The sequence below is a fragment of the Schistocerca piceifrons genome, chromosome 2 (genome assembly GCF_021461385.2).
Source record: "Schistocerca piceifrons isolate TAMUIC-IGC-003096 chromosome 2, iqSchPice1.1, whole genome shotgun sequence".
In the NCBI taxonomy this organism is placed as follows: Eukaryota; Metazoa; Arthropoda; class Insecta; order Orthoptera; family Acrididae; genus Schistocerca; species Schistocerca piceifrons.
The window spans coordinates 87429881-87444227 of record NC_060139.1 but is presented as its reverse complement, the minus strand read 5'-3'; the positions used below and the strand labels follow the sequence as shown (position 1 = coordinate 87444227).

Below are 14347 nucleotides of genomic sequence, written 5' to 3'. Positions count from 1 at the left end.
AATGGCATTGCTTTCCTGAAGAATTATTCACCCGAGTGGGTCGTTGTCAGTCCAGCCCCAAGCTAGCACTCGTTCTCATCACTAGGCGACAGACTTAATACCTTCAAAGCGGCCGCACAGGTTGACGGTGGTAATGGGTGGCGGCAGGGGGGAATGACGGGCCAAGGTAAACACGTCCTCACACACGAGCCTAATTTTCGTTCATCAGATAACCTAACAGTGATGACATGGTGATGTATCCTGTAATTCCTTTGATTCAGTTTACAGAATATTTTGAAAGCAAACAGATTTTGCAGATATTTCGTTGCTTCTCTTCCTCAACGGAATATAAAGGGCCAGACCGGTCCATGTCGGTAGTAGCTTCTGCGCAAGACACTCTTATTGCATATTACTCGTGATCTATGATATTCCTATTAAAACATACACGCTGCTACAGTCGCATTGAGTCTCATTGTCCTAAAATGTCTCAACAAGCGGCTCTCAGATTGTGAGAGGTACCGTCTGTGAGAGTGATCTGAGTGATCTGCGAAAGTAGAGAGATTGAGCTTTAGTGTCCCATCGGCGGCGCGGTACTGCGAGACTCAGCACAAGCTCGGATTGGGATACGATTTCGGTCGTCTACCCCACAAAGCAATAAGCCAGACATTTGTAATATGTTCGTCAGAGAAACCACTGGAAACGTAAATGTGCCTGCGGACAAGGATTTGAACCAACGACCTCCCGAATATATATATATATATATATATATATATATATATATATATATATATATATATATGTGTGTGTGTGTGTGTGTGTGTATGTATGTCTTTGTGTTTATGTGTCTGAAGTCAGATCCGACTTCAGAGACATGACGACTGACTGAGTCGGAACTGGAATGTCTGCGAAGTATTTTATAAACGACTTTAGAGATGCTAGATAAACAAGGAGAGGATAATCGATTGAAGACGTGAGCTAAGATCAAAATAACTGATAACGTTATCGGTAAGGTCAGCGGTTCCAACCGATCAAAGCGTTGAAGATGACCATCGTGGTGGTAAAACGGGTTCAGCTGCCGTGTGACGGAAATATTGCGTCATACAACAATAGAATGAGCGCCCGTGACGTCATAGTTATACCATGTTGTATAAGAATGAGGATAGCATCTACTTCTACATCAATTCTCCGCAAGTGACGTGATGACGTGTTGCCGAGGGTACTTCTGGTACCACTAACTGATACCCCACTTCCCTGTTTCACTCGTGAATGACACATAGGAAGAATTATTGTCGGTAAGTCTCCGTATTAGCTCTAATTTCTCGAGTTTACCCGTCGTGGTCATTTCGCGAGAGGTATATGGGAGGAAGTAATACGTTGTCCGACTCTTCCCGGAAAGAACTCTCTCGAAATTTCAGTAATAAACCTCTCCATGACACAGAGCGCCTATCATGTAACGTCTGTAACTGGAGTTTATTGAGCATCTCTGTAACGCTCTCCCAGCAGCTAGACGATCCCGTGACGAAATGCACCGCTCTTCGTTGGATCCTCTCTATTGGTTCTGTCGGTCCTGCCTGGTAAGGCTCCCAGACTGATGAACAATACTCAAGAGTCGCTCCAACAAGCATATTGTAAGCCACTTCCTTAGTGAGTGAGTTACATTTCGTTATGATGCTTTCGATGAATCTCAATCCATCGTCTGCTTTTCCTAGATCGCCTCGGATAGTTATTCCTAGATATATTTCGATAAATATTGTTTCTATCAGTTTTTCATCAGTAATGTAGCTGTACAGAAGTGGATATCTTTTCCTATATGTGAGCAATACGTTACGCTTCTTTACGTTCAGGATCAACTGCCGCAGGCTACACCATTCATGAATCCTCTGCAGGTCCTTCTCCAAATCGATACCATCTTCTGGCATTGCTACTTATTTATACACAACAACAGCATAAGCGAAGAGTCTTATAGAGCTTCCTGCGCTTTCAATTAGATCTTTTACATACACTGTAAACAGTAATGACCCCACGACACTTCCTTGGAGTTCTCCATAGACTGCCTTTACATCTGTCAATTTTGTTCGGTTAATAACGACGAGTTGAGTTCTGTGTGCAATGATGTCTTGAATCCGGTCGCATATATCGTCCGATACTCGGGAAGCCATTAGCTTTTCACTAAAAAGCAGTGTGGGATGATATCAAACACCTTTGTGAGTTCGGCTTCAACTTCAGTGCGGATGTCAACAGCGCGCTGGATCTCGTGGAGGATCAGAGCGACCTGTTTCGCTAGATCTCTCTTCGCAGAATTGATGTTGATTCATATAATTGAAATTTTGTTCTCTAAACACGTCATAATTCTTAGCAATAAACATGTTCCATTACTCAACAACAGGCTGACGGCTATAATATAGGCATATAACTATGTGCATTTGCCCTACGACCCTTCTCGAAAACGGGAGTAACTTGTGGTTTTTCCAGTCGTTAGGTACCCGTCATTACTACAGTGAAATACAATAAAATGCAGCCAGAAGTGGAGCAGGTTCTTTCGCATTGTCTTTGAAAATGTTAATGGTAGCTCATTCGGTTCTGAGGCGTTTCCGCTACTAAGCGATTGTAGTTCCCTTCTATTCCACGATCGGTTATTTGAATATCTGCCGTTTCGACGTTCGTACGATTATTGAAAGAAGGGGCCGTATTACTATCTTCCCCGGTGAAAAAATTTCGGAAGACGGAATTCAGTACTGCCACCTTCTCTCTGCTATCGTCAGTTTCGGTGTCTTTATGGTCCCCGAGTAACCGAAAAGATGATTTCAAACCGCTTAGTAATTTTAAATGAGACCAAAGCCTCTTAGAGCTTTTAATCAGATTGGTTGAAAAAAAAAATACTTTCTATGTCATTGGACTCCTCTCTCACTGTTCCCCTTACGCTCAATTTTGCCTCGTTCAATTTCAGCAATCACACGTCAGTCAGTCAGGACCTGACAATGTCTAACGAGAAGTCCATCGAAAGCTCACGAATATACAACCACTTGACGGGGCTGGAAGCACGAGAAGAATTGATTCGCATTATGTAGGAACAATAAATACTCTGCTGAATGTTACTCAATTTAAATGCAAATACACACTTACTTTCAACATATATTTTAGTTAGTAGGAGGGAGCAGTAAAACAGTGAGTGGTAATAATCAAAGTGCAACTCTTCACAGAGGGTTGTGAGCTGAAATTATCGTATGGTGGGGGAAGTCGGCAGATATACTAATGCGTTTATGCGGAACTGATTTACACTGGAAAAAAATTTGTTTCAGTTTTGGTTACCAGTAGCATGTGAATGCAATATAAACAATTGAGACCATAAGATGGACAATTTTCGTGACACTGCAAGAGTACTGGTATTACCGAGTGCACAAGCTGCAAGGACTGTTAGGGCAAGAGTAACTTCGTCAATAACTTCCACTAGGATGACGCCTTCCTTTTCCAGGTGTCATACCAAGCCTGCCCATGTTTTTTAATTTCATTAGCATCGTCTTTAAACCTTTCAATGAAATCGGGGCTCTCCTCAGACTTTTCAGTCGGCGATAATCTCTCAATACAGCACTGAAAGTGCTGTCATTCACATAAAAGAGTTTCTTGAACAGTGGACAGTCTCTCTTGTTGATATACACACTGTTCACTCACGTTATGGCGTGCCAAATGACAGCGTCGATGATATACCATCATAAACAATGTACAGCTCCTGATTTGCACCTGGTAGCCAAAGTTGGAACTAATTTTTTTCCGTGTAAGTCGGATCCCCATTAAGGTATTAGCACGTCTACTAAGTTACACTGCCATGTGATAATTACGTCCCACACTGGACCTCCGTGAGTAGTTGCACTTCGTCTATAACCAAGTGGTACAAGGTGTCTATTCCATTAGACTAATAAACTAGCCTTTATAGGATTTCTGGTGAGGTCAATGTTCTTCACAAGAGGCATCATTGGCCATATCCTCGATGGAACAGAAGACAAGCGATTCCCAGAGAGCGAGAGTTGCCGGAGGCGGGTGAGGTCTCTCGCTGAAGCTGCATCGAGGTGAGCGTCCCTTTCATCTTTTCCAATGGAATTCTCACTCAGATTCAGGCGCAGGAGGTGTGGCAGTGGCAGAGAAGGTAGCTCCTCCAGCCCCGTGTGGGCGAGGCTGAGCGTTCGCAGCCGCTGGACGTAGTGGAAGAGCTCCTTAAAATTGGCTCGCAGTGAGTTGTTGGCGAGGTTCAGTTCGAGCAGCCCATCGATGCCAGAGAAGACGTTGTCCGGCAGGATGGTGAGCCTGTTGTGGCCCAGGAAGAGGGCGACCAGGTGCGCTGTCTCGGGGAACATGCTGCTGTCCAGGTGCTCCAGCTGGTTGTGCGACAGGCGCAGGCGGCGCAGCGTGGCGCCCACCTCGGCCAGCGCGCCGCTGGGCATCACGACCAGCTGGTTGTGCGACAGGTCCAGCCGCTCCAGCTGAGTTCCGCGGAAGGCGTCGCGCGGCACCGACCGGATGTGGTTGTGCGACAGGTCGAGCACTCGGAGGCGCGGCAGCCCGTGGAACTGGCGCAGCTGCAGCGTCTCCACGTGGTTGTGCGACAGGTCCAGCAGCTGCAGGGAGTCGCCGGAGCCGGTGAAGGCCTGCGCGGCCAGCGACAGGATCCTGTTGTGCGGCAGCGACAGCTCCTCCAGGTGCTGCAGCGGGCCCAACGCGCGCGCCTCCAGGCCCGACAGCAGGTTGTAGCCCAGGTACAGGCGGCGCAGCGAGCTCGACATCCGCTGCAGGAAGTTCACTGGCACCTGTAGTACACAGAAATTCATCTCCCTTACAATATATACTTGGAAGGCATTAACATCCTATACCTAATAGACAGTCGCGAATTTCCATTTACAAGTACATTTCTCGAAGGGTACATGCCCAGTTTGACTAATTCCTTTCTGTCCATAAACGACATTAAATCATTAGGCAAGTAATGATCATTGTTACTATAGAGCATGTTCAGAAGCTAAGTGTACTGGAGGTTTGGCAGCACTGAGTGGTAGAGTATGAGGGAACCCCGGACCAGAGCCAGCAGTGCAGGAACATGGTACTACGTGAACTGACGTTGTAGTGTCCAGGTGCATGGAAGATGTTGGAAGTAACCCCGCAGAGTGCGAGCCACATGCTGCGATCCTCTTACTCCTCACAGAACGGATAACATCTGCAGAATTTTTTTGGTGAATCAAACCGGTTTTCGAGGAAGGTGTCATGAACAGAACCAGTGTGTTTACTTGGTGTAGGGTGTTTAATGGAGGGGTTATATTTGTTCATGACGAACAGAGGACTGGAAGACCTTCCATTTTGATGAATGGGTGCAAAAAATCCAAAAAACTGTTTGTAAGACCGCCGATTGACAGTGACTGAAATTTACGTGATGCCTGCACAACTCTTCAGAACTCTCTTCTACGAGACACTCCCAGACGTGGGGATACCGGAAGCAGTGCGCAAGATAGGTACAAAAACAGGTGACAGAGCAGTTCAAGAAAAATTGGGTTACTAGCGCCCACGAGTTTCTTAAGCGATTTGAATTGTAAGGTGAGGATTTACCGAGCTCTATTGCGACTGTAGATGAAACGTGAGTGGTTCATTGCATGCCTAAGACAAAACTACAGTTGTCACGCTAGCGTCAGACCAACTACCCATCGGCCAAAAAATTCCAAACCACAGTTTCGGACAAAAAAGATAATGACTTCACTGTTTTGGAACCGAAAAGCATCATTTTGATCCAGTCTCTGCCTCAAGAGGATACCATTAATGGACAGCGATATTGTGAGACTCGTATAAAACTCAAAAGGAGTACTCGAATCAAATGGAGGGGAATGCTGACGAGAGAAGTGTACCCGTTGCGCGACAATTCCCGTCTTCATGCAGCCTCAGCCACGAAAGGGCTCATGGAGTTATTTAGTTGGGAATTTAGGACCTTTTCCCATATTCTCCTGACTTGGTGCCTTCAGATTATTACATGAGTGGAATTCAATTTTCAAACGACGATCAGGTGCTGAAAGAGACCCTGAAGTGGGGGAAGCAGCTGGTGGGAGAGCTATTCGAGGGGTGCCTAAGGAAGCTTGTGCCACAGCTTACCAAGTGTATCAACAATAAGTTGTAATTTCTTTTGTTGAAAAACACTTTTTTCTGAAGGAATATAGAAACCTTGTACACTTACTTTCTGAACATCTACCATATTGTATATATACGAGGGTAATCCCAAAAGTAAGATCTCCTATTTTTTTTTATAAGTACAGAACTCTGTTTGTGTGGCAGTTGGTCACACTGTTATGAAGAGTGCTTTACGCGCTGTGTGTAAACATGCGCACTCCACGCTGAGGCGGTCAGTCTTGGCTTGGCAGCCTCTGAGAATGGAGCTCCCGTTCGATGTTACCGTCAAGTGCGAATTGCGCGCAGTTATTCGGTTTTTGAACGCAAAGGGCACTGCGCCGATTGGTATCCATCGCCGACTGACGGAAGTGTATGGTGAGTCGTGCATGGATTTCAAAAATGTTCGTAATTGGTGTAGAGAGTTTGCAGCTGGTCGGACCGAAATTCACGACGAACAGAGGAGCGGGAGACCGTCAATTTCTGAAGAGACAGTGTTGATGGTTGAGCAAAGCATGCGTGAAGATCGGCGGATCAACCTGGATGATCTCTGCACGTTGGTTCCTGAGGTTTCCCGAAGCACCGCTCACAGAATTTTAACGGAAACATTGAACTACCGGAAGGTGTGCGCAAGATGGTTGCCACGCATGCTGACTGAGGACCACATGCGGCAACGAGTTGATGCTTCCCGCGCATTTCTTTACCGCCTTGCCGGCGAACAGGACAACTTTCTGGACTCAACTGTCACGAGTGACGAAACCTGGGCGTACCACTTTACACCTGAGAAGAGGTTCATAACTTTCTGAACAGCATGGCGGCGAGCTGGTATGACATGGGCATACAAAAACTGTCACAGCGTCAACAAAAGTGCATCGACAGAAATTGTGAGTATGCCGAAAAATAGCTAAATGTGCAAGCTGTAAACTCATGTAAACCATTGTAGAAATAAACAGGTCTATTTACTTATGAAAAAAATAGGAGACCTTACTTTTGGGATTCTCTTGTATTTATAATATAATTGTCTGTCTTGATCACCAATTTTACTTTTCGAATGATACACCTTAATTAATTCATTCGGCCATATCTGTCATCAGAATAGCTCAGCTCAAAAATAGAACAAATTAGAAGACGTATTTCTGCAAATATTACACTAATACTGATACATTTAAATTTTGGTACATATTTGATTGTCAGTTCGAATGTACACTTGCCGATGGAGTAAGGTGTGGACTAAAAAAGTAAAGTAAAATAAAAACCAGGCCAGCCAACTACATAGACTATCGTCTTTCTGAAGAGTCTTTTATTCTTATTGACTAGTACATTACACAAATCCTTCCAGCTACATGAATGAGCGAAGAAACCGCATTGTTAACAAAGTGCGAGAAGTAGGGTGTGGAAAGGAAAGTAGGACGGAAGGCTATGCTTTAACATCTCATTGAAGATGAAGTCATCGAAGACAGATGACAAACACAACAAAGAGAAAGACAAACAGGCAAAATGGCCATATGCTAATCAAAAGAATGATTTCAGCAGTTGACATTTAGGAAAAACACGAAAATCTTACGTCTGGATGCATATTTGAAGTGTTGTTTATTGCATGATCCGATTTTGATATGATTAGTTGGCCAAATTACATGACCTTAACTAACGTGAAGTGAAATATTTTCTTTGGTGAGTAAGTTATTAATTAGGAACTGCTAATAATTGAATAATTAATAACACTGTGTTCCTGCGAAGAGATAATGGGGCTTAAATTACATTTATGATTCATGAGGTGTGGAAGAACTTCTAAATAGTTGTAATTTGGATGAAAATCGCCTATATTGATAACTACTAATTTTTAACGTGACGGAGTTGACTACTGTAAGGGTTCCTAAACATGAAGGCGGATGTCATAAACGTAATGAAACTTCTGCAGGAAGACAGTTAGCGGCTTTAGCCAGTCAGGTAATGCTGAACGAACAAGTGTGTAGAGTTCCTTCAATAATCGATCATAAAACTGGAACACCAATTTACAGTGGCAACAAAAAATAATATCATACACGACAGTATGCTTTTTTGTGGTGTTCTCTTGTCTAACAGCATAATTTAGTATTTTCCTTCTCGGTTTTCTTAAACAACCAGCACACAATGCCCACGTTTTGTAGTTTGCATGCAACATAGTGGGCCTCATGTTAGATACCATGTTTGAGGAAACCATGTTCACAGAACTCAGAGGGGCCTCTAATATATTGCTGAAGTTTACGCTGCTGGAAGCGTAAAAAACTTTTGTGATTCTTCATAAAATGAAATCCCGTGACTCTGTCTGCAGCTAACGTCTACAGGACAGAGGATACGCCATCATCTTTCGCTGTCGTTTCTCGTAGCTCACATGTCACTCCATGGCTCACTTCAGTTCTACAGCACCATTCGGAACATCGCAAAAAACTTATGAGATATCTCAATTACTTTTTCTTTTGTTTTTATTTACCTGTGGAACCACGTAACTAATACTAGTGGACTTCTTTTCCCCGACCGCAGTGCGAAATGCAGGGTGCTTCATGTGTGATGCAAGTACTGTGTCCAGCGTTGCACAAGAGCCAATGCCGAGGATGCATCTTCCGTTCTTCGCATAAGCTGCAACTCATGCCTCGGATTCCGTCAAGCTGCCTACCGGTTTCAAAGTAGTGGCTTTGGGTAGAGCTCCGAGAAAACTCATGCACTATGACTGGATTGTCAGTACATGTACACAACCTCAAAACGTCTATGACAGTATTCCCACGAAGTGCTTTTGATAATGAGAACTGCTGTCATTACGCACTATCTGATCAAAAGTATCCAGACACCGACATGAAATAAGGAACTGATCACAACATGACATGAGATATGAACTCGCCAGTATAAGAGGAGGTGGGGAGTACTCAGTTGTCAGTAGGGAAGCAGCAACAACAGAATGATTCTGTCAGGAAAGGTCAGTGACCTCAAATTGTAGAATAGCCTTTGAGTGTCAACTGATTACCAATTCATCGGAGACATCTCAACCAATCTAAAGCTGCCCAGGTTGACGGTTGGTTATGTCACTGTAAAGTGGAAATCCAAGGGGCAACTACAGCTAAATCAAGATCGAGCGAACCTCATGCATTGATGGACAGAGACCATAGATTATTGCGGAGGATTATTGAAAAAACAAACATACGAAATCAGTGGCAGGAGTGACTGGTAAGCCCCAAAGTGCTATCGACAGTCCAGCTAGCACAATGATGGCACGTAGGGAACCAAAAACAATAAGATACAATGGTCGAGCACCTCATAAGTCACACATTTATGATTTCAACGCTCAGCGACGCATGAGAAAGTATAAAGAACAACGCCACCAGACTGTGGATGCTGGAAACGAATGATTTCGCTTGATGTATCACGCTATACCCTGCTCTCCCAACGGCTGTCAGTCTTCGTGACAGGAGCCGCTATTCCTCAGTCAAGTAGCTCCTCAGTTTGCCTCACAAGGGCTGAGTGCACCCCGCTTGCCAACAGCACTTGGCAGACTGGACGGTCATCCATCCAAGTGATAGCCCCGCCCAACAGCGCTTAACTTCGTTGATCTGACGGGAACCTGTGTTACCACTGCGGTAAGGCCGTTGGTATTATTACGCTTAAGATAGTGAAAATGTGGAAGGATATGAACCAATTATAGAGCATCGCATACTGCAGAAGGGAGAGGAAAAGTTCAGAGATGATGACTGTTAACACCAGCATGACAGTGCACCCGTTGTAAACCATGATCTGTAAGGAAATGGTTTGTAGACGATAACTTTCCTGAGATGGAGTGGCCTGCCCTGATCCCCATTCTAACCTTATGGAACAGCTGATAGATGAGTAACAACGTCGATTGCACTCCACACCCCACCATCCAAAATCACTACCGCCTCTTGTTTCTGCTGTTCCTCGGCAGATGTTAAGATACCTCATGGACGCCTCCCAACCGGAGGTGAAACTCTCATAATCCCTAACGATGACACATTCCATATTAATGTCCATTTATAAGTTCAAATGGCTCAAATGGCTCTGAGCACTATTGGACATAACTTCTGAGGTCATCAGTCCCCTAGAACTTAGAACAACTTCAACCTAACTAACCTAAGGACATCACGCACATCCATGCCAGAGGCAGGATTCGAACCTGTGACCGTAGCGGGCGCGCAGTTCCAGACTGAAGTGCCTAGAACCACTCGGCCACTTCGGTCACCCAACTCATAAGCGTCCAGATACTTTTGATCACATAGTGTAATGTCAAAGATGCATTGGCAACGTTTGTTATTACATTTTCTTGCATGAAATAGCCGTGGGTCTGTATGTTTGTTATTCAATCTCTGTAGTGTCTTGTTCTGGCAGTTAAAATACCCTTATAAACGCTGCCATTTTTTACCGGAAACAGGAAACAGCATTTCAGCATCGATGTATCCACCACGCACAGACAGTTAAAAGTCATTTGCGCTACTGAACTCGAGCAACAGCATCCTCACCCTTCACTCCATGGACTACAGTTAACCATTTACTTACTAATATTTTTCTCAATAGTCGACTCTATATTTACTGTTTACATTATTGAAGCCAGCACATTTTGTCTTGCACTTTTGTCTCATAATTACATAATTTGTTTGGTAGGAATTCTTTATAAATCTGTTCCTACTATTTATTGACGTGATGATTAGTGAAGATAATGCTGTTTTAGAAGATTTTGTTTGAGTGGTACACCCAAAAAAATACAGGAATGTCGAACGCCACCTGAAATTTCTCATAATCTTAAAGTTTATTTATTTTAGGCTTCCTTACTTTTCACACAACACAATTTCTCAAGGGTGTTTTCTTAACGAGATTAGGAGGGATAAACCTAACAACACCTGAGAACGGTTGCATGTAACTCGCGAAATATTCAAAGAAATCGAGTGTTTTATACTTAACTAAATAGATAAATTTCTCGGCTCTCTAGTGGTATATAATATGTCATGCCAAGTATTACCAGAGAAGAAGAAACCGTAAGAAGAAGCTCATCTCACAGCCGCCAATGTAATAACGGACTTGAAACCTGCGACTGGCTGTGAGCTGGGTCTATAAGCCGCTGGGTTAATTTCTAGGGTACCAGCAGGAGATTATATACAGGCTTGTGAGTAGATACATGCTGCTGACACACTGGTGTGAAGTACTAAACGATCCCACGACTTTCTTACACTTTGTTCCAAAGCTACTCCTCACACATCAGTGTCGAGTGAGACCAGTAATCCGGGTACTATAGTCCATAAAAGGAGCCACTGTTCATTTCGATGATCAGAGCCAGGCTCTGCAGCACTGGACTCATGGCATCAGTGGACACAGTGTGAAACACCTTAAATATCCTTTCTTAAGTAGGGAAAGCAGTTCTATCTCGAGGATAGTGTACCTTGGATCACACGATATTTCTTGGTCGGTGTTTCAGTCTATTGGCCACTTTTAGAATCACGTGCTGGAATGCTCACTATAGACCACTAAAGCAGTTACCAGCATTTTCTGCTGTTTTAGATGTTTTGAGTCATGAGTTTGTATTTTGTGCAGCATTCGTCTATATCTTAAGCGTTGAATAAATTATTGAAGTTATTTGGAAGATATCGTTAATTCGTCATTTACAAACTTTTTGGTGAATAAAACGCTATATATTATTAAAAGTAATTCTATAACAAGTCCTCAGTTAAGACATACTTCATCGGTCATTCACCGCCTTACGCATTAAAATGGAAGGAGGTCGTCTAACGTGGAATATTTGGTATTTGTTAATTCTTCGCTTACAGAAATCTATGGCAAACAATGCTATATATTTTTAAAGCTAAGTAGTGCTAAGTAGTGCTTCATCAGTCATATACAATCTTATACCTTAAAATGGAAGCAGGTCTTATATTACGGAATGTGTGATATTTGCAAATGATGTACATTTCTTTAATTCGTGTTGAAAATTTTATCCGCCTTGGAACTGGGTCTTTGCGTTAATTTTCGATAACTTCTTTTCAAAAGTATTTTATAAATTGTAACTGCTTTTTTATAACATTTCTACTTAATCCGATTTCAGTTACTGATTATTGGCGTGAAGTGGAATAACAACGTAATAGATAGGCTATTAAATACTCCACTGACACTTTTGAATTTCAGTGGCTTCTTTGTTCCTGGATAGACCACCGTTTTATGCCTTGGAGAATTATTTCACCTCTGGAACAATCTTAGTGTGCCGTGTACACGTAATTGATTCTTAGATTTACAGGACTTCTTTAGGTTTCGTTACCTACCAATGGCTTCTCTGTTGTGTTGGGAGGAGGTGCGATTATACTCAGCTTCATCTATGTATAAAGGCCATATTAGGCTATACACTCACCAAGTGTCTCGGTAGCTGACGGACTTGTGGAGCGCAGCTCATGCGAGAGGTCTACTGAGTGTTGACTGTAAGTGCAGGATCACGCGCTGGTACAGGTCTACTCATCGCATTCGGATGGTGGATGTTTACTTAGGGAAGCACGCCTATCCGTAGTAGAGAGTGGCTGGCTCTCACTGCCTTTCTGGTAGCGGCTCATACTTTGGGAGTTCGACTAGGCCTGTTTCTTCCTGCCTTGGCTGGTGGATGTGGTCATGCTTTGGGAGTTCGACTAGGCCTGTTACTTCCTGCCTTGGCTGGTGGATGTGGTCATGCTTTGGGAGTTCGACTAGGCCTGTTTCTTCCTGCCTTGGCTGGTGGATGTGGTCATGCTTTGGGAGTTCGACTAGGCCTGTTACTTCCTGCCTTGGCTGGTGGATGTGGTCATGCTTTGGGAGTTCGACTAGGCCTGTTACTTCCTGCCTTGGCTGGTGGATGTGGTCATGCTTTGGGAGTTCGACTAGGCCTGTTACTTCCTGCCTTGGCTGGTGGATGTGGTCATGCTTTGGGAGTTCGACTAGGCCTGTTACTTCCTGCCTTGGCTGGTGGATGTGGTCATGCTTTGGGAGTTCGACTAGGCCTGTTTCTTCCTGCCTTGGCTGGTGGATGTGGTCATGCTTTGGGAGTTCGACTAGGCCTGTTTCTTCCTGCCTTGGCTGGTGGACGTGGTCATATACACTGTCCTTAATTCTCCTAGGTCCAACGCAAGAATAAACGGTAAAAACCATATGTTGTGTGTGATAAAGTGTCAACTGCGGTTCGTTAAGATCCCTGTGCTGTAGCTAATGACTTTTGTTTGGTGTTACTGCCATAAGCTAGTCTGGTTTACACTACTGGCTGTTACTGTGGCAGATGTCCTTAACATGAATCAGCATCTGGGTAATAAGAATGCACCTGAGTGAAAAACTGATTCACTTGTAAAAGGGCTTGCCTTTTACCCAGCGATGTTTTGTGATTACCTTATCTAGAAAGATTTGCTTTTATTTGAACTGTTGCGTGTATGTTTTAGAATCTGTACTGAATCGAGCAAAAATTTAGGGTGTGAGCTGAGCTAAAGCTGGTTCACATGTGTGGGGTAATTCATGTTTTTCAGCCCCCTTATTTCCTTTGAATTTGTCGTTGGTTGACCTTGTAAACAATTGCTTGTGCTTCTTTTTGCCAATGTCCCCTTTCTTATTTTAAATGCAATGTAGATGTCACATATTCTGCCAGCTTGAAAGTCTTTTCTTAAATTTTTAAGATGTTATTTGTATTGTGGTTATTGTAATATTGATTTTAAAGTAGCCAGAATACGAATTGCTGAATCCATTGAGTGCCTCTGAAGATAAATTTTTAATGTTTACAATGTTCAAGGCTCTTGCTTTGTTATAAACTGAAAAAGCAAACTCCATGATTTTTTTTAAAGAAAGTAATTTAAAATTCTGCTAGATTACTGAGCCATATTGTGATATTCTTTTGAGCTTAATTGTTCATCGTTATCTCATGTTAAATTGGACCTCAGTGATGGATAAATATTACTCGCTATTGTTTCGTTTATTTTGGTATCTGTGGCATATAAAAATGACGAAAATGATTACCTCCTTAATGATTAGCACCTTGCCATTCCTATTTCCAAACTACCTGCTCTTTTAATGGTAGCAGAATGTGGTTCTGATAGTGTACTGGCATTATAAACGTATTAAGAAGTTTTGGTAGATAATAAGGTTTTTGTATGTGCAAAATTTACTGCTTCTTTTGCTGACTTTAGGTGATTATAATGGTGGAACCAGCTACTGACAGGCTAGCTTTGCTGGAGATATCCTACCTGACTAAAAATTAACTCCA

The 14347-nt window shown here is 43.2% G+C and overlaps 1 protein-coding gene across 1 annotated transcript in view; it reads right to left on the bottom strand.

Annotated features, from left to right (window-relative positions):
- The window catches only part of LOC124775167 (chaoptin-like), a 152164-nt gene that overhangs the window by 23217 nt on the left and 114600 nt on the right, over window positions 1-14347 (bottom strand). Inside the window, exon 7 of the mRNA XM_047250007.1 lies at window positions 3903-4778. Within this exon, the coding sequence (XP_047105963.1) occupies window positions 3903-4778 (876 nt within the window). The remainder of the gene's footprint in view (window positions 1-3902; window positions 4779-14347) is intronic.